At 44.2% G+C, this 27,388-nt stretch overlaps 1 protein-coding gene across 1 annotated transcript in view; it reads left to right on the top strand.

The window, feature by feature from the left end:
• FBXL17 (F-box and leucine rich repeat protein 17) overlaps positions 1-27,388 on the top strand; it is an 854,796-nt gene that overhangs the window by 14,437 nt on the left and 812,971 nt on the right. Inside the window, exons 3-4 of the mRNA XM_040421606.1 lie at positions 25,063-25,320; positions 26,623-26,754. Of these exons, the coding sequence (XP_040277540.1) occupies positions 25,063-25,320; positions 26,623-26,754 (390 nt within the window). The remainder of the gene's footprint in view (positions 1-25,062; positions 25,321-26,622; positions 26,755-27,388) is intronic.

Genomic DNA, 27,388 nt, shown 5'->3' with positions numbered 1-27,388 from the left:
CTTCAAGCAGATTTTTTTTTTGCAGAAATTCTCTGCAACTGGAAATCATTTTTATTCCATTGAATGGGGTCCAGGTCACTATGTGAGCACAGTCCAATAGACCTGCGATGAGATGAGAACAGACTGAATAATAAATCACAATGATGCAGCCAGGGTCAGGGGAGCCGCAGTTGGTCCAGGAGAGGTGGCGACACATGGCCGTGTTTCCTGGACTGAGCATGGTCGCGTGAATCATAGATCATTGCATACAACCATACAACTCGGGGTGGGCTGACACTGACACTTTGCTTTATAGTTTTGTAATTGGCAGCTGAAACACATTGGGGGAGGCTTATTGAAACAGCTGTAAAGGAAAACTGGCTTAATTGCCCATAGCAGCAGCCAATCAGAACGTGTCTTTTATTTCCATTCCATCCACCATGATGGCCACAATGAGAGATAACCCTTGACCTCTGGAGGGGCAGGAATACACAGAGAGAGTTTAAATTGCCCCCACCCCTCCTCCCCCTCAGTGTTTTTCCTGCCCCTACGGGGTTAGGTCGCAGAGAGAGTCTTCCCGGTGGGGAGGTGAAGTTAGCAGGATTTACCTTCATCCTCTACTGCCTTCCTGCGGCAGGAGCTAAGGCTGGGCAGCAGTGGGCAACATGGACACTCGCCCCGGCTTATGCTGGGACCTGTGCTCCTTTCTGTTTCACGGTATCTCTTCCACTTCAGGTTGGAAGCAGACCGATGATGCCGGATCCATGTGGGATGCGCGTGCGAACTGGGGAGCGCGACGTCTCTCTGATGTTACGGCCGGCAGGCGGGGGAGGCGGAACCTGGGCGCAGAACTGATGACTCGCCAAGATGACGTCAGGAACCAGGAAGTGTTTAAAAAGTGGCGCTCCTGCAGCATGGAGCTGTGCATCTCCGCCACTATGTCCACTCCTGAGGCTCCAGCATCCCGTCAGGAGGGTTCTGACCCCTCTCCGGCTGCTCCTAAGGGGAGAATGGTTATTCTTATTTCTATATACAGGTGAAACTCGAAAAATATCATGCAAAGTTAATTTATTTCAGTAATCCAACTTAAAAGGTGAAACTAACATATGAGAGAACTCGCTTTCAAGCCTTTATTTGTTATCATTTGGATGACTATGGCTTACAGCTTATGGAACCCCAAAGTCTAAATTTTGAGGTACCCTTTGCTGAGGGGGTATGGATTAATTAGCTGACACTTTAAGCCTAGAATATTGAACCTTTTCACAAAATTCTAACTTTAAGCTGCATTAACACAATTCCTTTTAATATGCATTACTGAAATAAATGGACTTTTGCACGATATTCTAATTTTTCGAGTTTCACCTGTACATTATGAAGAAATATGCTGATACTTGGTTGCTCTCCTTTACTCATTTAGGGTACAAAAGATACAAAATTTAAGTCTAAATCCCTAAAGTGCGCGACCTTTGCCAGGAGACTTCCTGATAACTATAATAAGAAGTTGTGCAAAAAATGTATTTAACAGAGGAGCAACCAACTATCCTGTCTGAGATAAAATCTTTTATCCAGGATGAAATTAAATCTTCACTAGCATCTCTGACTACTTCTAGTGCGCCTATCCCGCCTGCCAAAAAACCTACATTATCCATTCAATCCTTCTCTGAGGCCGAGGGCATTGATGAGGATACCTCTACCTCTAGACGAGTACTTGAGGAGGAACTTTTCTCAGAGGATGAAATCATAGAGAATGATAAAAAATACTTTTTTTTTCCTCGGGTGAAATGGAAGATTTACTGAAATCAGTTAGGTCTACCATGGGCATAGAGGATATTCCCAAACCTTGTACGGTACAGGACGAGATGTTCGGGGGTTTACGTACTAAAAGAACAAAAGTATTTCCCATCAAAGAAATTATATTGGATGAGTGGATTGATCCTGAAAAAAGAATAGGGGTATCCAAAGAATTGATGAAATACCTAAAATTGATATTCGGGTGGCAAAGGTAGTCAAAAAGACGGCCTTACAATTCGAAGACGTATCACAACTTAGCGATCCAATGGAGCGCAAAGCAGATTCGTTATTAAAGAAAGGCTTGGGAGGTATCTATGTTTGGTGTAAAAACCAACATTGCTGCTACATCCGTCTCAAGGGCCATGTACTTCTGGTTGTCAGAATTAGAAGATCGCCTAAAGAACAAAACCCCCAGAGAAGATATCATCATAAATTCCTTACCATTGTTAAAATCAGCAATGGCTTTTTTTATCAGATGTCTCAGCTGAAACAGTACGCTTTGCTGCAAGAGATGCAGCCCTTTCCAATGCAGCTAGAAGAGCTTTATGGATGAAGGCATGGTCAGGGGATAAAACTAGGGATCGACCGATTATCGGTTTTACCGATATTATCGGCCGATATTTAGGATTTCGAACATTATCGGTATCTGCATCTATTTTGCTGATATACCGATAACGTATGGGGAACTCTCCGTGTTCCCTCAGCAGCACAGGGGAGAAGGAAGCAGTGTCTCCCTCTTCCTGTGCTGCTGCTGCGGCTACCGCCAATGAGAGGAGGAAGGACAAGAGGAGGGGAGGGGCTGTGGCCACTGCGCCACCAATGAAGATAAGTCTCTAATTCATATACAGGAAGTGGAAGCTGGCTGCAGAATCACATAGCCGGCTCCCGACCTCTATGAGCGGTAGCTGCGATCCGCGGTAGTTAACCCCTCAGGTGGATCGCAACTACCGCTTATAGAGGTCGGGAGCCGGCTATGTGATTCTGCAGCCAGCTTCCGCCTCCTGTATATGAATAAATGAGAGACTTATCTTCTTTGGTGGTGCAGTGCGCGCCCCCTCCACCCCCAGTATTAATCATTGGCGCAGTGCGCCCCCCCACCCAAGCCCCCCAGTATTAATCATTGGTGGCAGTGGCCACAGGGTCCCCTCTCCCCTTTTCATTGGTGGTGCAGTGGCAGTTCCAATCGGAGCCCCAGCAGTGTAGTCCTGGGGCTCCGATTGGTTACCATGGCAGCCAGGACGTTACTGAAGCCCTGGCTGCCATGGTAAGCTCCATGCTGCTGTGTGCACTATGCACAGAGCAGCAGGGACAGTGTGAGGTCCTATTCACCCTGATAGTGATTTATCAGGGTGAATAGGACAAGTTTTCTAGTCCCTAAGGGGGCTAATAGTTAGTAAAAAAACAAAACAAAAAAAAACACACCAAAATATTAATTATAAATGAAAAAGAAAGATTTACCAATAAATAACTACACGTAAACAATAAACATTCATTTTCAGCAGATTTGAGTAGGAATTATTTATTTTTTTCAAAAATGAAAATTCACAGAATATCGGTATAAATTATCAGCTATTGGCCGGAAAGTTCACAGATTATCGGTATCTGCCCTAAAAGATCAATATTGGTCAATCCCTAGATAAAACGTCCAAATCTAAGCTATGCTCTATCCCCTTCTCAGGGGAATTTGTTTTTGGGCCAGTGTTAGATAAAATACTGAAAAAAGCGGCTGATAAAAAGAAGGGGTTTCCGGAGGAAAAGGAGATAAAGAAAAGCCCCTTTTATCAATTCCCTTTACAATCCAGGCCCTACAGGGGTAAAGGTAAAACGGGTCGCTGGAGCTACCCAAAAGGTGGAAGAGGTAGATGATTCATTCTTAATCCCCAAAACAGACAGAACAATACACAATGATGCCAAAGTGGGAGGCAGGTTGAAGAGTTTTCTATCCCAGTGGAATCAGGTTACGTCAAACCCATGGGCTCTAAAGATCATAGCTCAGGGCTACAGAATAGAATTCTCTTCAACACCTCCAGAAAAATTCTCCATTACCACCCAAAACAGAAGTGTAGGGGAAAAAAATTGGCAGGGTACTCAGGACTTACTCAAATCAGGAGTAGTCATAAAAGTGCCGGACTCCGTAAAGGGAAAAGGATTCTTTTCAGGTCTCTTTCTAGTCAAAAAACCTGACCACACATTCTGCACAATAATAAACCTAAAGCCCTTAAACAGATCCATAATATGCAGAAGATTCAAAATGGAGTCAATCGCATCTATGATTCAGCTGATTCCAAAGTGTGCCTCTACTATCACATACCGATTCATCAGGCCTCCCAGAAATATCTAAGATATGCAATAAAAGATCCTGGGGGACTCCTCCACCACTTTCAGTACGTAGCCCTCCCCTTTGGCATCTCATTAGCTCCCAGAACATTCACAAAACTAGTGGAAATGATCGCCTTTCTGCGCAGAAAGGAAATCAATATTATCCCTTACCTAGACCACTTCCTAATAATTGGCCATTCAAAAGAAGAAACCTTCAGGACTACAGAAGTAGTTTTAAGTACCCTTTCAGGTTTAGGATGGGTGATAAATCGTAAAAAATCAATACTCACCCCATCTACAAAAATAAGGTTCCTGGTCGTAGTTACATTCCGTATCCCAAACAACCTATCTACCCCAGGACAAAGTAAGATCTCTCAAAAACAAAGTAAGTCGCTTTCAAAAATCTCACAGGTGTTCCATTCGGGGGGCAATGAGCCTTTTAGGAACCTTGACTGCATGCATAAACTCGGTTCCATGGAGTCAGGCCCATACAAGAATCATGCAGTCATGGATTTTGAAAAAATGGGACAGGAAGCAGACGTCCTTAGACAGGATGATACAGGTACCATCGACAGTCAAAATAGATCTAGACTGGTGGAAGGAAGAGGAAAAGCTACTCCTAGGCATAAAATGGCTCAAAATCCCAGAGGCTCAGGTCATAACAGATGCCAGCTCTTCAGGCTGGAGTGCAAAGATAGGCAACCAGTTTTTCCAGGGAGACTGGCCAAACAACCAAAAAGGAAGATCCTCAAATTTCAGAGAACTGAATGCAGTCCTTATGACACTCACAGAAGCAATAGCCCTATTAAAGAACAGGCATCTGAAAGTCCTCTCGGACAACATCATCACAGTGGCATACCTGAAACACCAAGGGGGCACAAGGTCCGATTCACTGGGGGAAGTAGCAAAAATAATATTTTCCTGGGCGGAAACAAATATTCTCTCTTTAACAGCAGTCCATCTAAAAGGGGCAGAGAACCTAGAGGCGGAATTCCTAAGTCGGAGAAAAATAGATCCAGGAGAATGGACATTAAACAACGACATATTTCACGAGATCACTGTCAGGTGGGGACTACCATAGATGGATCTGTTTGCCTCCAGGGAAAATGCCCACATTCAACACTTCTGTTCAATTAATCCAGGAGACAGACCATGGGCAATAGATGCTTTTTCAATAAGATGGGAGTGGGATCTAGTCTATGCGTTTCCTCCCTTTCCGCTGATTCCTCGCTTACTGCAGAAATTACAGAAAGAAACAACAACGATGATCTTGGTAGCTCCCCACTGGCCAAAATGAAGCTGGTTCTCAATCCTGAGACAGTGGGCATTAGAAGAACCGTTGAAAATACCCTACAGGGAAAACTTGCTCTATCAGGGCCCGATAAACCACCCAAACCCCCAGATCTACAATTTGGCGGTCTGGATCCTGAGAGTGAATCACTAAGAAGACAAGGCATTTCAGACAAAGTAATCCTTACCCTTAGGCTGGGTTCAGACCTGAGCGTATTTGATATGCGCGTTTAACGCGCGTTTTTATGCGCGTTTTTTTGCAATAGTAAACGCGCGTTTGACGCGCGTTTGTGTGATTGACTGCAGTGTCCTATGGCCACAAACGCGCGTCAAAACGCCCCAAAGAAGCTCAAGAACTTGTTTGAGCGTAGGGCGTTTTTCAGCGCGTTCAAACGCGCTGTAAAACGCTCAAGTGAGAACCAGGGCCATAGGGAAGCATTGGTTTTCATGTGTTGAGCGTTTTACAGCGCGTTTGAACGCGCTGTAAAACGCTCAAGTGTGAACCCAGCCTTAAAGCTAGTAGGAAAAAATTATCTCAAAGTCTGCCGAAGATTTAGCAGTTGGCTACAGGAGGAGCATCCGAACACTTCCTCTCCGCCGATTAATAAAATACTTTCTGCAAAATAGGCTAGAAATAAGCCTGAGGCCAAGTACCCTTAAAGTCCAAATATCGGCCTTAAGCACCTTTTTATGATACTAGTCTCGCAGAGCACAGATGGATAAGGAGATTTATTAGAGCAGCTTCCATGTTAAGGCCAACCTTAAGATCTAGGATTCCTCAATGGGACCTTAATATAGTATTAGAGGGGCTTACTAACCCCGCTTTTTCTCCCTTATCTGAAATCTCTATAAAAAAAATCTGTCGTTCAAAACGGCTTTCCTGATAGCCATCACTTCTGCTAGACGTCTAAGTGAAATACAAACACTCTCCTGTAAAGAACCATATCTTAGAATTTTCGAAGATTGAATTGTGCTAAAGCTAGATACAGGTTTTCGGCCCAAAGTGGTTTCAAATTTTCATCGGGAACAGGAGATAGTATTACTATCTGTTAACAGCTATCCAGAAGAAGAGATGGTCATGCAACCCCTGGATGTTAAAAACACCATAATGCTGTATCTAGATGCAACAAAAGATTTCAGAATAGATGACAATCTGCTAATCCAGTTTGGTGGCCGAAATAAGGGGAATTTTTTTTCCAAAGCCTCGATAGCTAGGTGGATCAGATCCACTATAGAAGTCTCTATTTTGGTATGAAGAAATACTGAAAGGGGACATAGATAATATTGCTCACCTACGGGGTAATTTGTAAAGCACTGAGGGGGAGGAGGGGTGGGGGCAATTTAAACTCTTTCTGTGTATTCCTGCCCCTACAGAGGTCAAGGGTTATCTCTCATTGTGGCCATCATGGTGGATACAAGGAAACAGAATTACCGTTAAGTCTAATTATGTGTTTTTCCAACGAGTGCTGAAAACTGAAAGGTGGAATCAGATTGGTTGCCATGGGCAGCTAAACTAGTTTTCTGTTGCAACCAGTTTTGATATTCCCCCCCCCTCCCCCCCATATGGAGCATATTTCACCCGTAAAGAAAAATCCAGTAAAAATGCTTTTTTACAATGAACTTGTGTATGTGATATTTATTTATTTTTACTGCTACACAATAGCCGTTGTGCCGTTATTATAATCAATAATTTGTGCTATGAAAAGTCTGTGTGTTTTAGGTATTAAAGGGACCTGTCATCATGGAAATGCAATGTAATCTGCAGGCTACATGTTATAGAGCGGCAGGAGCTGAGCAGATTGATGTATCGTTTTATGGGAAAAGACTCAGTATAAGGCCTCATGCACACGACCGTTGTTTTGGTCCGCATCAGAGTTTTTGCGGCTTGGATGCGGACCCATTCACTTCAATGGGGCCACAAAAGATGCGGACAGCACTCCGTGTGCTGTCCGCATCTGTTGCTCCGTTCCGTGGTCTGCAAAAAAAATATAACCTGTCCTATTCTTGTCCGTTTTTGCGGACAAGAATAGGCAGTTATATCAATGGCTGTCCGCGGAACGCACACGAACGCCATCCGTCTTTTGCGGATCGCAAAACACACATTGGTCATGTTCTTGTAGCCTAACTTGTATTTCATTCATTTGAATTCCTGCTCATTCTGGGCTTTGAAGTCAAGGAGGCCTCCTATCGGTGTATACACATAGAGGGTTGGCTGTCATCACTGATAGGACGACTCCTGGACTTCAAAGCCCAGAATGAGCAGGAATATTGAATCTTATCCCACAAAACTATAGTATATATCAATCCTCTCAGCTCCTCCTATTCTATAACACGCTGCTGACAGATTACGCTTTATTTTCCCCTAAAGATTCGCTGATTTGCCTAGACTCTTCTTCTCACGTTTAATTGATTTTTAACTTTCTAATGACAGAGCACCAGATTGCGTACATTGCTCGTCCTATGACAAATCTGTGTGCAGCCTCAGCCTAAAGAAATTGTGTGAAAAAAATAAAGGTGATCCCGCCTTCTCCTGTACACGAAAATACGTCCACTTTCATCAGATGGGGCACAGCAGAGTTCATTGCAGACAAGTGTCCCTGACGCAGGCGCTAGGTAGGACATTAGATTGGGCAAGCTACTAAAAATCACCAACGCCCGCTATTATACATTGGACTAGGGAACTAAGAAACCCCATAAGAGGTAATCCAAGCTGTCAATAAAGACATCGGGCTCCCAGAAGTGGGGTGTACCAGGTGGGAGGGAATATCCTCCCGATAAAAACCTTACAAACAGGACGCCCTGAGGACGCCGCAGCCAACCAACTGCATGTGGTGCATGGATCAGCGGGGCGCACTGCAGGGAAATACATGATACGCCTCCTACAGATAGATAATCCTAACAGCAGCCTCAAGATAGATAGTGTGTCTGTAAAAGAAGCTGAATGATCTATAGGCCAATATATTCATTCAAGAGATAGCTGAAGGGAAAAGCGAATATATTCTTAGGGATTAAGTAACAAAATACGGACAGTGATATCCATCTGTCACCTACTAAATAGTTACTAGGGAATGATTGAATGAAAAAACACAATAAAGAGGCACTCTTACTGTCCTAAAAGCCGAGAAAGTGTGGGCATTAACACTTTCACTGCATTTTGGCTGCAAAGACCCATATAAATATGATTATAACTGAAAAAAATTGGGAAGCAAACACGACATGCAGTTGTTCCTTTTTAAAGGGGTTATCCAGTTTTAAAAACACTTAGCACGTATATTTCTTACAAGTGATCAGATTTGTATGGATCTCATTGCAGACACTTAGGATTCCGAGCAGTCGCTGCTGTGTTGATGCAGTTAATTACCGCTTGTAAACTATGATGAAGAATGACTTGGTTTATATAAGCAAACCTTTTTTTTCATCTGCAGAAACAGCTTAAACATAAATTACTTCTGTCAAAAGTAAAAAAAAAAAGGAAATGTTCTTTTGCTTTTTACAAAGCACCAGTGAATTTATTTTAGATTTCAGAGAAAATGGAAAACTCAAAACCTTGGGACAGGTTTAAATAACGGGAAAAATTGTGTGAGGCTGTAAATATTTTCTGACATACGGTGTCGGACTGGGGTGCCTGGGGCCCACCAGTAAAAATCATTCTGGAGGCCCACTTTACAGCTACATGCGCATAGTACACAGCAGCAGCTGCAGCAAGACACTCAAGATGATTGATTGTGGTGGTCCCTACCGTGATTTTGAGAATGCATGTCCCCTGGGAAATTGGGTACTGGCTGTCCGGACTCTGTTCGTAGACATGATCTCAGCCACCCGATGCATAGGTAATAGTAACCTGGATGGCTTGTTAAATCTACACAGTTTTTATATGGACCTAGGTTGGGTGAGATTCCATATGCTACGTAGTGCCATTTGTGCAGAGGGTGGGAGACTAGTGGACCACCCTTCCTCAGGGCCCACCAGGGGATTGATCCCACGTTCATATTGCTGAGAAAAATGAAGTTTTAATATATGCAAATGAGCATCTAGGAGCAGCGGGGGCGTTACCCTCACTCCTGGAGGCTCAGCTCTCTCTGAAACTGCTGCACCCCCTGCTCTTTGATTTGACAGGGCCAGGCATTTTGATGTTTTCACTGCCTGGTCCTGTTAATCAAGGTGCAGAGAGAGCAGAGCCTCTAGGAGTAACAGCAACGCCCCTGGCTGCTCTTAGAGGCTCATTTGCATATATTAAAACATGCATTTTTCTCAGCAATGCGGGCACATATGAACATGGTTCAGATATAAACACCAAAACTACTTTCCCTTATAAAGTAACATTAAGGCCTCATGCACACGACCGTTGTTGTGTTCCGTTCCGCAAAATGGGGTTCCGTTGTTCCGTGATCCGTTTTTGTTTCCGTGTGTCTTCCTTTATTTTTGGAGGACCACCAGACATAAAGGAATGTAAAAAAAAGTCTAAGACAGGTTTGATAGGAATAAAACGTATGCGGACGAGAATCTTGTGTGCCTCCGTGTTTTTTAGCGGTCCCTTTGACTTGAATGTGTCCGCGAACTGTTTTCCGTGGAAATAATAGGACAGGTTATATTTTTTTGACTGACTGGAATCACGGATCACGGACGCGGATGGCAAACGGTACACTATCCGCATTTTCAACGCCTCCATAGAAATGAATAGGTCTGCACCTGAAACGCTAAAATCGGCGGAACAGACGCGGAAGCAAACAACGGTCGTGTGCATGAGGCCTAACCCATATACATAATATTCTTCAAAACCAATAGAGGTATATGTGGTTAAATAATAGAAATCTCAATAATCACACCGTGAACATGATTATTTAATTAATTTTATTTAACACTTATTTTTCCCTTCACCCATGACAGCACCACGAGAGAGAGAGGATCTGCCCCCAGACACAGGAAACCTGCAGAAAATAAAAGGGCAGACACTCTCCTCCCAATTCAGTGTGGTTTCCTGTCTCTGGGGAAGCCTGCAGTTTTTCCTTTCAGGTCCTTCCCTCTGGTGGTACTCTGTTCATACCTGCGGTCCCAGGGTAAGTAAGGCGGCATCAGTTGGTGCGCACGTGGACAAGCAGAGGCATAGCTAAACTCCGGATGGGTTAATAGTGTGCTGGAGCGGGAGGAGCCTGGCGGCATCACTTGATGCGCTAGAGGCACGGACGCCATACCCCAGAGGGAGGAGGAGGAGGAGGAGCAAGAGCTTCCGGCAGTGAATAGGCCGGGAAAAGCGGTCACGTCATCGGCGCACTGCGTCGCAAGTGACGTCATTCAGGTGCGCCTATGAGAAGAGCGCACTTTTCGATTTGCCTGGTGGCCAGCAAGGGGAAGCATGGAGGAGGACAAACTTACTGAGGAGACAGGTACCTCTGAGGGGGTGAGTGTCTGGGTCTCTTTATTATGCCTCCTTGTACTGATGTGTTTATGTTAATCAATTTTAAGACAAGACCTAAAAAAGTGTTTTCTAAAAAGAAGAATAAAGAATGTGCCACATGTAAATCCATGTTGTCCTCAGATTGGGAAAAGAAGATGTGTCAATCTTGCATAGATAGAACAGTAGCGGAAGAGTCTCCTTCCTTTTATAAATGTCTCCACACCCTGGTTAGATCCAAAGTCAACTCTACACCATCATCTAGGAAGGGACTGGGGGAGTAAGACCCTAAAAGCAAAGCGCCGGGAGTCTGTACAGGAGTATATATCCTCTGACCCTGAGGAGGAAGAGATACACTCTGTTTGAACAATCTGAAAATTCTTGAGAATCCTCCTCTGAGGATGGTGAGATTAGTGGAATACCCTGTTTTTCTTTAGAGGACACACAGAATCTCCTGAAAGCGATTCGTTCAACCATGGGCATTGAGGAGATGAGAGAGCCCCGATCTATTTAGGACATCATGTTTGGGGGCCTGGAATCCAAACAACATAACACATTACCAGTCACACAGAAATGTTTCTGCCTTAATCAAGGGGGAATGGAAAAAGCCTAACAGGAGAGTGTTTATATCAAAAATTTTTAAGTGTAAATATCCATTCAAAGAGGAAGACTCCGCTACATGGGATAAAGCCCCAAAAATAGATGTAGCTATCTCTAAAGTCTTTAGGAAAACAGCCCTTCCATTTGACGATATGTGGATATTAAAATACCCCTTAGATAAAAAGGCTGATACCTTTTTAAAAGGAGCATGGGAGGCATCAACTTCCTCCTTTAGGCCAAGTATAGCCTCTACCTGTACAGCCAGGTCCCTTTTATAGTCTGGTTTTCGGAATTAGAAAACCAAGTTAAAAATAGATGTCCCAGAGAAGAGATTATTGCTTCCCTTCCAACAATTAAGAAAGCAGCGGGCTTTCTAGCTGATGCTTCCGCTGATTCAGTCAGATTGGCGGCCAAATCTGCAGCATTATCAAACTCTGCACGCAGAGCGCTATGGTTAAAAAATTGGGGTGGCGTTCTCCCGTCTAAAAATAAACTTTGTGGTGTCCCGTGCGAAGGAGAACACCTGTTCGGTCCCACTTTGGACGATCTATTAGATAAGGCGGCTGATAAAAAGAGGAAGTTTCCGGGGTTCCAGAATTTTTCTTTTTTTGGAAATAGATTTAACCGCTCCTTTCGTACCTTCAGAGGGAATCGAGACTCAGACAAAAAATCCAGAGATGACAAATTTAGGAACCAGAGGAAGGGTAGAAACTACTTCTTCAACAAGTCCTTTGGGGATAAAAATAAACAAAACCAACAATGACTCCAGATATCCAGTGGGGGGCAGACTAAAAAATTTCTTCACAGAATGGACCCAAATTTCATCAAGTTCTTGGATTCTAGACTCAATCCGCAGCGGTTTAAAATTAGAATTCCGTTTGGTACTTCCAGCAAGATTCTTTATTACAAACAATCGAACTTCAAGTCTAGGCAAATCTACCATGGAAAAAATTGTAAAAATTTTTATAGAAAAATCTGTTTTAATCCCGGTAAAGGAGCAAGAGAAAGGCAAAGGGTTTTATTCCCCCCTATTTCTGGTAGAAAAACCAGACTGGTCTTTAAGAACTATTATAAACCTAAAGAAGTTAAATCAGTTCCTCCAGTTCAAAAAATTCAAAATGGAAACTATCAGATCAGCCATAAATCTTCTTTCGCCTCATTGCTTCATGGCAGTACTCGACCTCAAGGATGCGTACTATCACGTCCCAATTTTTGCAGATCATCAGAGGTTCCTAAGAGGCTCTGTCAGTGTAGGGGATCAGTTAGAACATTTCCAGTTTCGGGCCCTCCCTTTTGGCCTATCTATGGCTCCAAGAGTATTCACGAAAATAATCGCAGAAATGGCAGCCCATATAAGGGAAAGGGATTTTCTTTTTATTCCCTACCTAGACTATTTTTTAAAATTGTTGGAAACACAGAAAATTCTCGCAGAACAGCGGTAGCAGAGGTAATGAATATCCTAAACTGTTTAGGATGGGTAGTAAATCAGGAAAAATCAAGACCACGTCCCACAAAGAGGCAGTCCTTTCTGGGATTAATTCTGGATTCGTCCTTCCAGAGATGTTTTTTGCCAGAGGAAAAAGCGAGTCTCATCCAAGAAAGAATCGGGCCTGATCAGAAACCCTGTAATTTCAATAAGAAAGGGGATGTCTATCCTGGGGTCTCTCACATCTTGTATTCCAGCAGTACGGTGGGCACAGCTCCATTCAAGGGGACTACAATGGGAGATCTTGTCCCAATGGAAAGAAAGCAACTCTCTAGAGATAAAGATAAAAATATCAAACCAGACCCTCCAGAACTTGATATGGTGGCTTGAAAGAGAAAATCTAATTCAGGGCGTTCCATGGAAAATGGAAGAACTAATTTGTCTGACCATGGACGCAAGCCCATAGGCATGGGGAGCTCATATTCAGGAAGTCTCCCTTCAGGGACTTTGAGGAAGTGTCCAAGAAAAAGGGTCCTCCAACCTGAAAGAGCTGATGACCGTGCGTCTAGCAATGAACTCTGTCCTTCCCAGGATAAGGGGAAGAGATTTAAGATTTCTTCCGGACAACAAGACGGTAGTTTCATACTTGAACAAACAGGGAGGCACAAAGTGCAGCACTCTAATGCAAGAAGCCTACAGAATCCTAAATCTAGCAGAAAGAGTATGTACTTCAATCTCGGCAGTCCATATCAAGGGCATCGAAAACAAACAGGCAGACTTTCTAAGTCGTCAGACCCTTTCTCAAACAGAGTGGTCTCTCGACCAATCCGTTTTCAAAAAGATAACGGACCTCTTGGGACAACCAGACATAGATCTATTCGCGACTCACCAGAACAAGAAAGTCCAAAATTATTATTTTTTCCCTAGATCGAACCGGATCCCCTTATGGGATAGATGCCTTGATTCAGAAATGGGATTTTCACCTGGCCTACGCCTTCCCTCCCTTTCCTTTAATTCCCCGTGTGTTGTAAAAAATCCGGGAAGAGAGATCCTCATTGCCCCCTTTTGGCCGAGAAGATCTTGGTTCATGTGCTCATGGGTGCTTCCGGAGATCCGGGGCCTGTTGAGCCAGGGACCAGTATTGCATCCTCATATAAAGAACCTCCACTTAACTGCTTGGAACTTGAGAGGTACATGCTAGGAAAAAGGGGTTATTCTGAGTCTCTAATTTCAACCCTTATTAAGAGTAGGAAGAAGGTTACTGTTGCCATTTATACTAGGGTATGGCAGAAATTTTTAGCCTTTGCACAAATCCAGGTTAATGATATTCCACCCTCTGCCCCCATAAACTTGGTATTAGAATTCCTCCAAAAATGGTTAGACCTGGGTCTAGCAGGAAGTACCTTTTTAAAAGTACATGTCTCGGCCTTGTCGGCTCTATTCAATCAGAAGCTTGCAGCATGTCCATTGGTATTTAGGTTTTTTAAAGCAGTTGACAGGTGTTCCTTGGTGTCATCAGTCAGGCCTCCTCCTTGTGATTTGAACATAGTCTTAAAAGCCTTAACTTGTCCCCCATTTGAACCTATAGATTTCATTTCCATAAAATATTTCACCCTGAAACTATGTATCCTGGTTGCATTGACATCTGCCCGCAGAATAAATGAAATCCAAGCTTTCTCCATTAACCCCCCCGCACACCATGATTTTGGGGACAATGTTGTGATTCGTCCTGACCCGGCTTTTCTACCAAAAGTCGCTTCCAAATTTCACAGATCACAAGAGATTACTATCACGACCGGTGTGCCGATCACATACGTGACGCAAAGGGAGGGAAAAGGGAAGGCCCTGTCCAAGGAAGAGGGAAAGGTGGTGACCCCTAACTCACCTTGAGGCTGGCACCTGACTGCCCTGACGTCCCTAGACGGGTTTCTCACCCGTACGCCGATCACGTGCCTAAACCCTGGCTTTCCCTAAGATGAGCCCTAAGTAGTGAATAGGGCGATGGGGACACTAGTCCTCACCACTGACACTAAAGGAAAACACCAAGGAGAGGACAGACCATACAGACAAAACATATAATCCCAGGTGGGCGACAACAGCGGACAACAAAAGCCCAACAGGTATCCGGAGGGTAACGATCTGGAACAACAACCAGGAATCACAGCTACACAGCTCCAGTGGGTCAGTATAGAAGTCCAGGCAGGAAGCTCTATATCTGGCAACCAGAGAAGTGGGAGGGAGAATATAAGGCGGTTGGGAGCAGGGCTGTGGAGTCGGTAGATAAATGTTCCGACTCCGACTCCTCAGTTTTATGTACTTCCGACTCCGACTCCCCGACTCCGACTCCTCTGTATTAATATGCAAATGTATTTTATACATTCCTTGAGGGAAAGAAACGCAACCTACCACAGGACTACTGGCTGGGAAGCCAACAGTCTACTGTATTGCACAGTTTAAGCAAAAGACAAACACAAGTTCTTCTAAGCTCTTCTAGCAGAGAGGTAGTTGGGCTGCTGCTTTCTCCTTTGTGTGCTTATTTGCTGCTGAAGATAGGGCAGTGGGAGGATCCAGGAAGGGGCATTTATTCTAAAACATGATTTTCCTAGGAGAATCCCATAGTCATGTTTAAAGTTTAAGCTAACAATCGGAGTTTACAAGTTTTTATAGCCTTAGCTAAATGACAGCAGTTTTTCCAATGGTTTACAGCTTCAGTCTTGAACTATTGGCCCTCCATTCCCTTCACTTATACAAGTGTCTCACTCTCTAGTCCTGCAAAAAACATATTTATTTAATCCCTTATCAGTGAGAGGCTAGGTTACACATTGACGCTGCGTTCCCTGTAAAAGCAGAACACAACACTATGGAAAGTATAAGTATTGCAGCTCCTAATTGTGCGTTGCGTGCCATATAGTGAAGCACATGAAAAGCTTGCTTCTTCACGGTCACTTAACGTGTTCGTTTTGCGGTTACGTGAGGCACTGCATGCATTGGTCTTTATTCTTACAGTAGAGAAGTCATTAATTATAACTTTTTGTGAATTGGGACATTTAAACTTGCTTTTTTTTTTTTCCAATCTAAATTTAGTAGGAGTAGGAGTCTGAGTCGGAGTTGGTGCATTGTTCTCCGACTCCAGGTACCCAAAATTTCCCCCGACTCCTCGACTCCGACTCCACAGCCCTGGTTGGGAGTGCCGGACAAAAAACGGCTGAGGAGAAGAAACTACGGATCCCTAAGTGAGACAAAAAGGATTGCAAGGCAAACCCAGAAAGCTATCATTAAGAAAGAGCGCGCAGCCACCCGCTGCGACTTCCTGACCCCGGGTATAACGGAGTCAGACGTGGCTCTTGACACCCTCGTGACAATTACTCTTCCTAGCCTTTTTAAAAATCCTGGTTCTGAGGAAGAGAAGTCCCTTCACTGCTTGGATGTCAGAAGGGCTTTAATTAACTATATTTCCCGTACAAAAGAATGGCGCAAATCTTCTTCACTCTTTATTCTATTCCAAGGAGGGAATACGGGTGGCACAGCTTTAGGAAGCTCTATTGACAGGTGGATTGTTTCAGCTATCTCTTTATCTTACCTGTCTTCGGGTTTATCTCCACCAATGGGTCTCGGAGCATATTCTACCAGGGCGGTGGCTACCTCTTCTTCGGCAGAAAGATCCTCGGTTCCCATCGAGTATATTTGCAAAGCTGCCACCTGGTCTTCTCCTTCAACCTTTTTATAGGCACTACCGTTTGGACTTAAATTCTCCTTCGAGGTCTTACTTTGGTGAAAAGGTACTTCTTTCTACTCGCCCACCCTGAATTGTTCCTCTGTTAAGTCTCTCGTGGTGCTGTCATGGGTGAAGGGAAAAATGATGATTACTTAACGGTAATTTGATTTTCCAGAGCCCATGACAGCACCCTTATATACACAAACAGGTTAAAAACCACACAAATGCGGTGGTCCAACAGCAGGATGAATGTATTAAAGTGCAAGTGTATAATAATTAGATGGCATTACAAGCACAACATAAGAGTATAGCTGGTAAAGGGCAATATAGCCTAGTGTTCCAACAAAACACATGATATCTAAATAGTATAAATCAATAAAAAGCAGTTAATAATACAGACCAAAAGTAAACGATTCCACATCAAGTCAGACCACCACCACTCCCTAACTCGTTTTTCGTGGTCAGCTTTCTCAAGGAGTAATGGCTGGTGGGATAGGGGGACAGAATATTTATAGTGTATGGGTGGAATGTTTGTTAGTAGGTGTGAGCATTGATTAGAAATACACCAATGCAAAGGAAGGCTCAATAATATATTTATTATGAGTCCTATGAACATGGGACCAACACAGATGTCTTCAGCTGCCAAGCACACATGTAACTGGCCAGCCAGTGTCATAGGTACAAATCTGCTGACAGATGCCTTTTAAATAAAACTGGAAAATACCATTAGTTGTTCATTGAGAGGTAATTCCTGATGATGCTGATGAAATGTATTTCTATGTAGAAAGGCATGACCAGCACTGGGTATCGGTAATAATTAATAGATGATGAAATAAGGCTCTGTTCACATTATGTGTAGCCCTGTCTTGGGCGCATACATCCAGGAATGCCCCCTGCTAAGGGGCCACAAGGCAAGTAAACTGCAGCCTTTTTTTCTTTTAAAGTGGTTTTCTGGGATTGGTAGATCAGTGGGGGTTCCACACCTTGCACCCCCTGCCCATCAGATGTTTGAAGAGGCTGCCGCACTGTGGTGAACACGGTGGCCTCCTAACAACTCACAAAGCACAGTCCCGTACATTGGATAGCGATTTTACTTGGTTTTGCAGATCAGGACCCATTTGAGCTGCACATTGACCACGTGACCAATGAATGTGATGTCAATGGCCTAGGAAAAGGCTGCAAAAGTCATCGGAGCGCTGCAACTTCTTTAAACAGCTGATTGGCAGATGTTGGGAGTAGGGTTGTAGCGGGTATCGAATTATCGATACGCAATCGATACTTTTGTACCGGTATCGATTCGATACCATGATTTGACATATACCGATACAAGGCTGCCCTACTGCGCAGTCTACTATCAGAGAACATGGCGCACACTGCTCTCAGAGCGCGCCATGTTCTCCTCAGCAGCACAGGGGAGGAGGAGTCTCTCCCTCTCCCCTGTGCCGCTGCAAATAAGAAGAGTGAGCGGCAGAGGAGGGGAGCGGCTGTGGCCACTGCGCCACCAATGATGATAACTCGCCCATTAATACAAATACAGGAGGCGGGTGCCGGCGGCATAATCACATAGCCAGCACCCGACCTCTATGACAGAGCACTGCGATCCACGGCAGTTACCCCCTCAGGTGCCGCGGATCGCAGCGCCCTGTCATAGAGGTAGGGTGCCGGCTATGTGATTCTGCCCCTGGCACCCGCCCCCTGTATTTGTATTAAAAGGTTTATCTTAATTGGTGGCACAGTGCCCCTTCCCCCAGTACTAAAAATATTGGAGGCGCGGTGCGCCCCACCCAACCCCCTTAGTATTATAATCATAGGTGGCAGTGGCCAAAGGGTCCCCTCCCCTCCTCCTTGTTGGTGGTGCAGTGGCAGTTGTGATCGGAGCCCCAGCAGTGTAATCCTGGGGCTCCGATCGGTTACCATGGCAGCCAGGACGCTACTGAAGCTGTGGCTGCCATGGTAATCTCCCTGCTGCTGTGTGCACTGTGCATAGGGCAGCAAGGAGAGTGTGAAGTCCTATTCACCATAATATAGCTCTATTAGAGTGAATAGGACAAGGGATGAAAAGATCCCAGGTTCCAGCCCCTAAGGGGGCTAATACTGTATTTTCCTGCGTATAAGACTACTTTTTAACAAATGAACATTTTCTCAAAAGTCGGGGGTTGTCTTATATGCCGGGTGTAGTCTTATATGCCAGTATACGGCATGCTGAAACTTACTTCCTAGCCGGACTGGAACAGCTGTCCTTCTCCAGCTTCAGGGACAGGCGCCCTCTAGCTGAACCACCGTGCGCTGCATCCCAGCCAGCCGCTCCTGAAGCAGCCCCCTCTCCCTGCTCTCAGTGGTTTTCTCATGCCGGCAGTATCACATTGCGTTACTTCCGCTCAGATCGTCTTGATGACAGGGAGGGCTGGGCAGGCAGGGAAAGCTGACCCACCCAATCCAAGCAGGCTTTGCATGCAGTGTGCACAGAAAATACCGGTACATCGCTTGCTTTGATTGGCTGTTTGTTGTATACTGCGTTGGATTGGCAATTCTGAGGGGGGGGGGGGGGGGGAAGCAGGAGCATCTGCACTTCAGCCAATTCTAATGTTGGAACGGTGGATCTCTAATAAAGTTTGGTGTGCATCTTAACTGTGGTGAAAAAAATGAGTCTATCTGGGGATCAAATACATGTGGTGGTGAATACAGTACAGCACCAGTATCTGTATTGGTTCATACAGTACAGCACCAGTATCTGTACCGGTTCATACAGTACAGCACCAGTACATACAGTACAGTATACAAATGACTAACAGTCAAGACCCCATCATGGCTCTACCAGCAAGAAGAAAGAAATATGAAGTCAGTTTCAAACTTAAAGTTGTAAACTTTGGCATGGAACATAATAACTGCGCTGCTGCAAGACAATATGGAGTAACAGAAAAGATGGTTCGGGACTGGAAAGCAAATGAAAAAGCATTAAAGAGTATGCCAAGGGGTAAGTGTGCATTAAGAGGCACCCCACATTGGCCAGAACTCGAAAAACATGTAGCAGACATGGTGAATGTGCATCGCCAAAACGGTTAAGGCTACTTTCACACCTGCGTTTAGGTCGGATCCGTCTGGTATGTGCCCAGGCGGATCCGCACCTATAATGCAAACGTTTAGATCCGTTCAGAACGGATCCGTTTGCATTACCATGAACAAAAAAAAAAAAAAAAATGTTCATGATAATGCAAACGGATCCGTTTTGACTTTACATTGAAAGTCAATGGGAGACGGATCCGTTTGAAAATTGAGCCATACTGTGTCAACTTCAAATGGATCCGTCCCCATTGACTTACATTGTAAGTCTGGACGGATCCGTTTGCCTCCGCACGGCCAGGCGGACACCCGAACGCTGCAAGCTGCGTTCAGGTGTCCGCCTGCTGAGCGGAGCGGAGGACAAACGGTGCCAGACTGATGCATTCTGAGCGGATCCGCATCCATTCAGAATGCATTAGGGCTGGACGGATCCGTTCGGGGCCGCTTGTGAGAGCCTTCAAACGGAACTCACAAGCGGAGCCCCGAACGCTAGTGTGAAAGTAGCCTAAGTAGTGACATAAAATAAAATACGTTTGTTTGCACTTCAGTGGGCCAAATCTAACCCAGATCACAGCAACAGATTTAAGGCCACTGTATCCTGGTGTACTAGATTCTTGGAAAGGCTTAACATGGTACTGAGGCATAAGACGAAAATTGCACAACAATTACCTGCAGATCTTGATGCCAAAGTAAATGGCGTTGGAGGGGTAGTCTTATACAGCAAGTATAGCCCAAACCCTATATTTAACTGGAAAAGTTGGGAGTCGTCTTATAAGCCGGAAAATACAGTAGTTATTCCCTTTCCCAATGTTACATATAAATTATATAAACAATAAACATATTACACATCGCCACACCCAAAAAAGTGGCAACTATTAACCACCCCAGGACCGCCGTACGTAGGATTGCGTCCTGGCGGCGACCCTGTTATTCCTCCTGGACGCGCAGGCGCGATTTCCTGTGAAAGCGCGCACACAGGAGCGCGCTTTCACAGGAACCCGAAGGTAAACGAGTAGATCTGCAGCCTGCCAGCGGCGATCGTTCGCTGGCAGGCTGTAGATGCGATTTTTTTAAACCCCCAAAAGGTATATTAGACGCTGTTTTGATAACCGCGTCTAATATACCTGCTACCTGGTCCCTTTTGCTTGGATTGACCACCAGAGGACACAGGCAGCTCTGTAAATTAGCACCAAACACCACTACACTCCACTCCCCCCCCCACCCCCCTGTCACTTACTAACCCCTCATCACCCCATATAGACTCCCTGATCACCCCCTGTAAGGCTCCATTCAGACGTCCGTATGTGTTTTGCGGATCCGCGGATCCACAAAACACATACGGACGTCTGAATGGAGCCTGACAGGGGGCTGATCACCCCATATAGACTCCCTGATCACCCCCATGTCATTGATCACCCCCCTGTAAGGCTCCATTCAGTCGTCCGTATGTGTTTTGCGGATCCACGGATCCGCAAAACACGGACACCGCGGATCCGCAAAACACGGACACCGGCAATGTGCTTTCCGCATTTTGCGGATCCGCACATTGCCAGAACTATATAGAAAATGCCTTTGCGGACAAGAATAGGACATGTTCTATAGGCTCTACAGAAAACGCAGTGTTCGCCCGATCAGGCCTGATCTTGTGCGCACACTTGCGTTCAGTCCGCCCCACCGCAGTGACAGAAATTTTTTTTTTCTGATCACTGCAAAAACACCGTAAAATCGCTGCGGCGCTATAAAGTTCACTTTTAAGGGGCATGGTGAGTTCATAGAAGATTTTTTTATTTTTTTTTGGCAGAAGTTAGCGGAAATGTTTTTTTTTTTTTTTTTTTTTCTTACAAAGTCTCATATTCCACTAACTTGTGACAAAAAATAAAATCTCACATGAACTCACCATACCCCTCACGAAATCCAAATGCGTAAAATTTTTTAGACATTTATATTCCAGACTTCTTCTCACGCTTTAGGGCCCCTAAAATGCCAGGGCAGTATAAATACCCCACATGTGACCCCATTTTGGAAAGAAGACACCCCAAGGTATTTCGTGAGGGGCATGGCGAGTTCATGGAAAATTTTATTTTTTGTCACAAGTTAGTGGAATATGAGACTTTGTAAGAGAAAATAAATAAATAAATAAATAAATAAAATAAATCATTTTCCGCTAACTTGTGCCCAAAAAAAAAATATTCTAGGAACTCGCTATGCCCCTCACGGAATACCTTGAGGTGTCTTCTTTCCACAATGGGGTCACTTGTGGGGTATTTATACTGCCCTGGCATTTTAGGGGATCTAAAGCGTGAGAAGTAGTTTGGAATATAAATGCGTAAAAAATGCCCTGTGAAATCGTAAAGATTCTCATTGGAATTTGGGCCCCTTTGCGCACCTAGGCTGCAAAAAAGTGTCACATGTGATATCGCCGTTCTCAGGAGAAGTAGGGCAATGTGTTTTGGGGTGTCTTTTTACATATACCCATACTGTGTGTGAGAAATATCTCTGTAAATGACAATTTTAAAAAAATATATTTATACAAAGTTGTCAATTTACAGAGATATTTCTCTCGCCCAGTATGGGTATATGTAAAAAGACACCCCAAAACACATTGCTCTACTTCTCCTGAGTATGGTGATACCACATGTGTGACACTTTTTTGCAGCCTAGGTGCGTAAAGGGGCCGAAAGTCCAACGAGTACCTTTAGGCTTTACAGGGTTGCTCACAATTTAGCCCCGCCCAAAATGCCAGAACAGTAAACGCACCCCACAAATGACCCCATTTCGAAAAGGAGACACCCCAAGGTATTCGTTGAGGGGCATATTGAGTCCATGAAAGATTGAACTTTTTATCACAAGTTAGCGGAAAGGGAGACTTTGTGAGAAGAAAATAAATAAATCAATTTCCGCTAACTTGTGCCAAAAAAAAATAACTTCTATGAACTTGCCATGCCCCTCACGGAATACCTTGGGGTGTCTTCTTTCCAAAATGGGGTCACTTGTGGGGTATTTATACTGCCCTGGCATTTTTGAGGCCCTAAAGCGTGAGAAGAAGTCTGGAATCCAAATGTCTCAAAATGCCCTCCTAAAAGTAATTTGGGCCCCTTTGCGCACCTAGGCTGCAAAAAAGTGTCACACATGTGGTATCGCCATACTCAGGAGAAATAGGGCAATGTGTTTTGGGGTGTATTTTTACATATACCCATGCTGGGTGAGAGAAATATCTCTCTAAAATGACAACTTTGTATAAAAAAATTTCTCTCACCCACCATGGGTATATGTAAAAATACATCCCAAAACACATTGCCCTACTTCTTCTGAGTACGGCGATACCACATGTGTGACACTTTTTTGCAGCCTAGGTGCCCAAAGGGGCCCAAATTCTAAAGAGCACCTTTAAAGGGCTTCTGTCACCCCACTAAACCTTCTTTTTTTTTTTGCTTACTTATAATCCCCACACTGCGATTTATGCCTCCATAATCAAATTAATCATTTTGGTCCTGTAGATTTTGTTTAAAACATGCTTTTAAAATATGCAAATTACCTTGCTACCAGCAAGTAGGGCGGCTACTTGCTGGTAGCAGCCGCATCCTCTGATCCTAAAGACGCCCCTTCCGCATTGTGATTGACAGGGCCAGCGGACGGGATCTTTCTCTGCTGGCCCTGCCTGTTAGCATTCAAAATCTGGCGCCTGCGCCGCGGCCGTACCTGTCTTCAATCGGCGCAGGCGCACTGAGAGGCGGCTGCTCGCTCGGCCGCTCCATCCTCAATGCACATGCGCCGGGTGTAGATGTGACGTCATCGGCGCAGGCGCATTGAGGATGGAGCGGCCGCCTCTCAGTGCGCCTGCGCCGATTGAAGACAGGTACGGCCGCGGCGCAGGCGCCAGATTTTGAATGCTAACATGCAGGGCCAGCAGAGAACGATTCCGTTCCCTGGCCCTGTCAATCACAATGCGGAGGGGGCGTCTTTAGGATCGGAGGATGCGGCTGCTACCAGCAAGTAGCCGCCCTACTTGCTGGTAGCAAGGTAATTTGCATATTTTAAAAGCATGTTTTAAACAAAATCTACAGGACCAAAATGATTAATTTGATTATGTAGGCATAAATCGCAGTGTGGGGATTATAAGTAAGCAAAAAAAAAAAAAAAAAAAAAGGTTTAGTGGGGTGACAGAAGCCCTTTAAGATTTTGCAGGGCATTTTTTAGGCATTTGGATTGCAGACTTCTTCTCATGCTTTAGGTCCCCTAAAATGCCAGGGCAGTATAAATACCCCACAAGTGACCCCATTTTGGAAAGAAGACACCCCAAGGTATTTTGTGATGGGCATAGTGAGTTCATGGAAGTTTTTTTATTTTTTGTCACAAGTTAGTGGAATATGAGACTTTGTAAGAAAAAAATAAAAATAAATCATCATTTTCCGCTAACTTGTGACAAAAAAATTTAAACTTCTATGAACTCACTATGCCCATCAGCGAATACCTTAGGGTGTCTACTTTCCGAAATGGGGTCATTTGTGGGGTGTTTTTACTGTCTGGGCATTGTAGAACCTCAGGAAACATGACAGGTGCTCAGAAAGTCAGAGCTGCTTCAAAATGTGGAAATTCCCATTTTTGTACCATAGTTTGTAAACTTTTACCCAAACCAATAAATATACACTTATTGCATTTTTTTTTATCAAAGACATGTAGAACAATAAATTTAGAGAAAAATCTATATAGAAATGTAGTTTTATTTGAAAAACTTGACAACCGAAAGTGAAAAATGTCATTTTCTTGCAAAAATTTCGGTAAATTTTGAGTAATATTAAAAAAAGTAAAAATGTCAGCAGCAATGAAATACCACCAAATGAAAGCTCTATTAGTGAGAAGAAAAGGAGGTAAAATTCATTTGGGTGGTAAGTTGTATGACCGAGCAATAAACCGTGAAAGTAGTGTAGTGCAGAAGTGTAAAAAGTGGTCTGGTCATTAAGGGGGTTTAAGCTAGGGGAGCTGAGGTGGTTAAAATATAAAAAAAAATCTCCTATGCAGTGAACGTGATTTGCCATTTTTTTGTCATCTTGTCCCCCTTCAAAATAGGATCGGGCTGTTGGATTATGGGCCGGACGTTCCAAAAAAAGCAGAATGCACGTTGCTTTTTTGGTGTTTTATTTTTTTTGCCTGGTATCGAGTATAGCAAAACTTTTTTATGGTATCGCATTGGAATCAAAATTCTGGTATCGAAACAACCCTAGTTCGGAGTTGGACCCCCACCGATCAGATATTGATAACCTCTCTTGAGGTTATTGATAACCTCTCCTATAACTATATGGCTATGCTTTTCTCTGCTTTTCGTGGGCATGCTCTACTATCTGCCTATACAGTGGCACACATTGACATATGCGTCGTGCATCTCTCCCAGTGTATGGTGCTGACGTGAACAAAGCCTAAGGTCGAAAGCTTTTGTATGTTTTAGGTTAGGTAAAGCAGCAATAGAAAAGTAATTTATAACTTATTTTACAGGTGAAAGATGAAATACTAGAAAGAATAGCTTCCAGATTTTGGAACATTACAGAGCTCAATATTTCCGATTGCCTCGATGTGACAGACTCCGGAATTGGGATGGTGGCAGCGAAGTGTTCAGGCCTGGTGAAATACACGGCCTACCGGTGCAAGCAGCTGTCCGACTCCTCACTCATCTCTCTGGCCACTCATTGTACGTCTCTGCAGAAAGTTCATGTTGGGAACCAGGACCGGCTCACTGATGAAGCAATCAGACAGGTATGAAAAGGGCCGATATGACACAGAACTCATCATTTATGATTTGAAGGTAGAAGAAATCTTATTGTTATAGCAGCATGGCCTAGACCAGTGATGGCGAATCTTTAACAGTCTTAGTGTCCAAACTGCAACCCAAAACCCACTTATTTATCACAAAGTTCCAACACTGCAATGTAACCTGAATACTACAGTATACCTTCTATGTACTTTATCACTTAGCTATAATATTCTGCCTACATTCAGTGCACTGCCCGTGCTCTTCTTAGTGCGCCCTGCGCTGATGAATGGCAGGAAAAGTCTAAGGCATATTGGTGCACCATAGACTTTTTCCAGGGTGCCCACAGAGAGGGCTCTGAGTACCGCCTCTAGCACCCGTGCCATAGGTTCGCCACCACTGGCCTATTACTAACATTAACCTTTAGGTGTATATTATAGTCACTATCTATAATAGTGGTGGGCCTTTAGAAGCCTGTAGAGCACCAGGGCACAGCATATTTAGACTCTTCACTAGTAAAAGTAGGCTGCTTCTATCTATGCTCTAGGAGTCAGTGACCTGCTCTGTCCCAGAGGCCAATGTGTCCATTAGGGGTGCCAGTGACAACCAGTGTACTTCCTGCAGCACAGGATCCCATATTGTATACCGGATCCTTGGACACAGAGATATGAGCAGCACGATCCATATTACAGCGATTTAAAAGCAATATCTACTATGTAAGTTATTTAGAAAAACGATCATTGTGTGCACTCCTTGTTTGTAATAGGAGGTACAATTTAGTGGCAAACTATAAGGAAAAAACACATAGATGCTCCATAGCGCAAGATCACATCAAAAGCTAGAATGATGTCTGACACACTGTTGTGCTAGTGCCAGGCACAAGGCTGGAGCCGTCTCCAGAGCCGAGCGTGGGGGTGACTAGCACCACCGTAGTAAAGAACCAGGAGTGCAGGCTGGAAATGATGTCCAAGATTCCATGTAGTGTCTGAGTCTTTTAGTCAGTGCATTTCATCCCCGTCTTGGTGGCATTGTCAGGCCGTAGCATCAAAGATACATTTATGATCACTGGGACCACAGTGTTAGGCGAGAAATGTATGATTTCTTAGGACCTATCTTGTGGATTTGTGATAAATGATGTCCATCAGATAAGCCCTCTAAGAAATTTGTGTAGTGATTTAGAGAGAGAAAAATCAGTAAAGACCGTATATGAACTCTTATCTAGTAAACTGCTCCTACATTTATTGTACATTATAGACTGTATATTTGTTATCGAGCACTCTATCCTTATGTCTGACCCTTGTCCACAGTTGGGTTCCAGGTGCAAGGATTTGAGAGATATCCATTTTGGACAGTGCTACAAGATTTCTGACGAAGGAATGACCGTTATAGCTAAGGGTTGTCCCAAGCTTAAGAAAATCTACATGCAAGAAAACAAATTAGTGAGTACTTTATGAACCTGATGCTAACCAAATTCTTTGTTGCTTTTTATGCTATATTAAATCCTTAACTTAAAGGGGCTTTCCGAGACTTTGATGCTGATAACCTATCCTCGGGATGGGCCATCAGTATCTGATGGGTGGAGGTCCGACACCCGGGATCTCCGATAATCAGCGGCCTTAGTCTCGGCTTTCCCTAGGTTAGTGATGACACGTTCATCAGTCCCAGAGCCTAGGCGCATCTCAGCCCTGTAGAAGTAAATGAGGCTGGGTGCAATACCAAGAACAGCCTCTATGCAATGTTCAGCGATGTGCTTGGAGAGCGATGTGCTTGGAGAGCACGGAGAAGGCCACTTAAGTCTTAGGAGCTCTGCGGGGGGGGGGGGTGGATTCCCACCGATCAGTATTAAAGTCTTGGAAAACCCTTTTAATGCTGCATTTCTTTGGTGACATTCACACATTCAGAGTGGATGTGATTTATTTTCACTCATTGAAAGAAACCTCATCAAAACTGAATGTGTGAATCCAGCCTAAATGTGTTTTAGATTTATGTCCGGGATAAACGGCCAGTTACACTCCATGGTACAGTGTATATGCTCTGATATTATAGGGACCCACAGTACTGTAAATTTACCTG

This window comes from Bufo bufo, chromosome 2, assembly GCF_905171765.1.
Source record: "Bufo bufo chromosome 2, aBufBuf1.1, whole genome shotgun sequence".
NCBI lineage: Eukaryota > Metazoa > Chordata > Amphibia > Anura > Bufonidae > Bufo > Bufo bufo.
The sequence above is the reverse complement of the archived record's forward strand: the minus strand, read 5'-3'. Positions and strand labels throughout refer to the sequence as shown.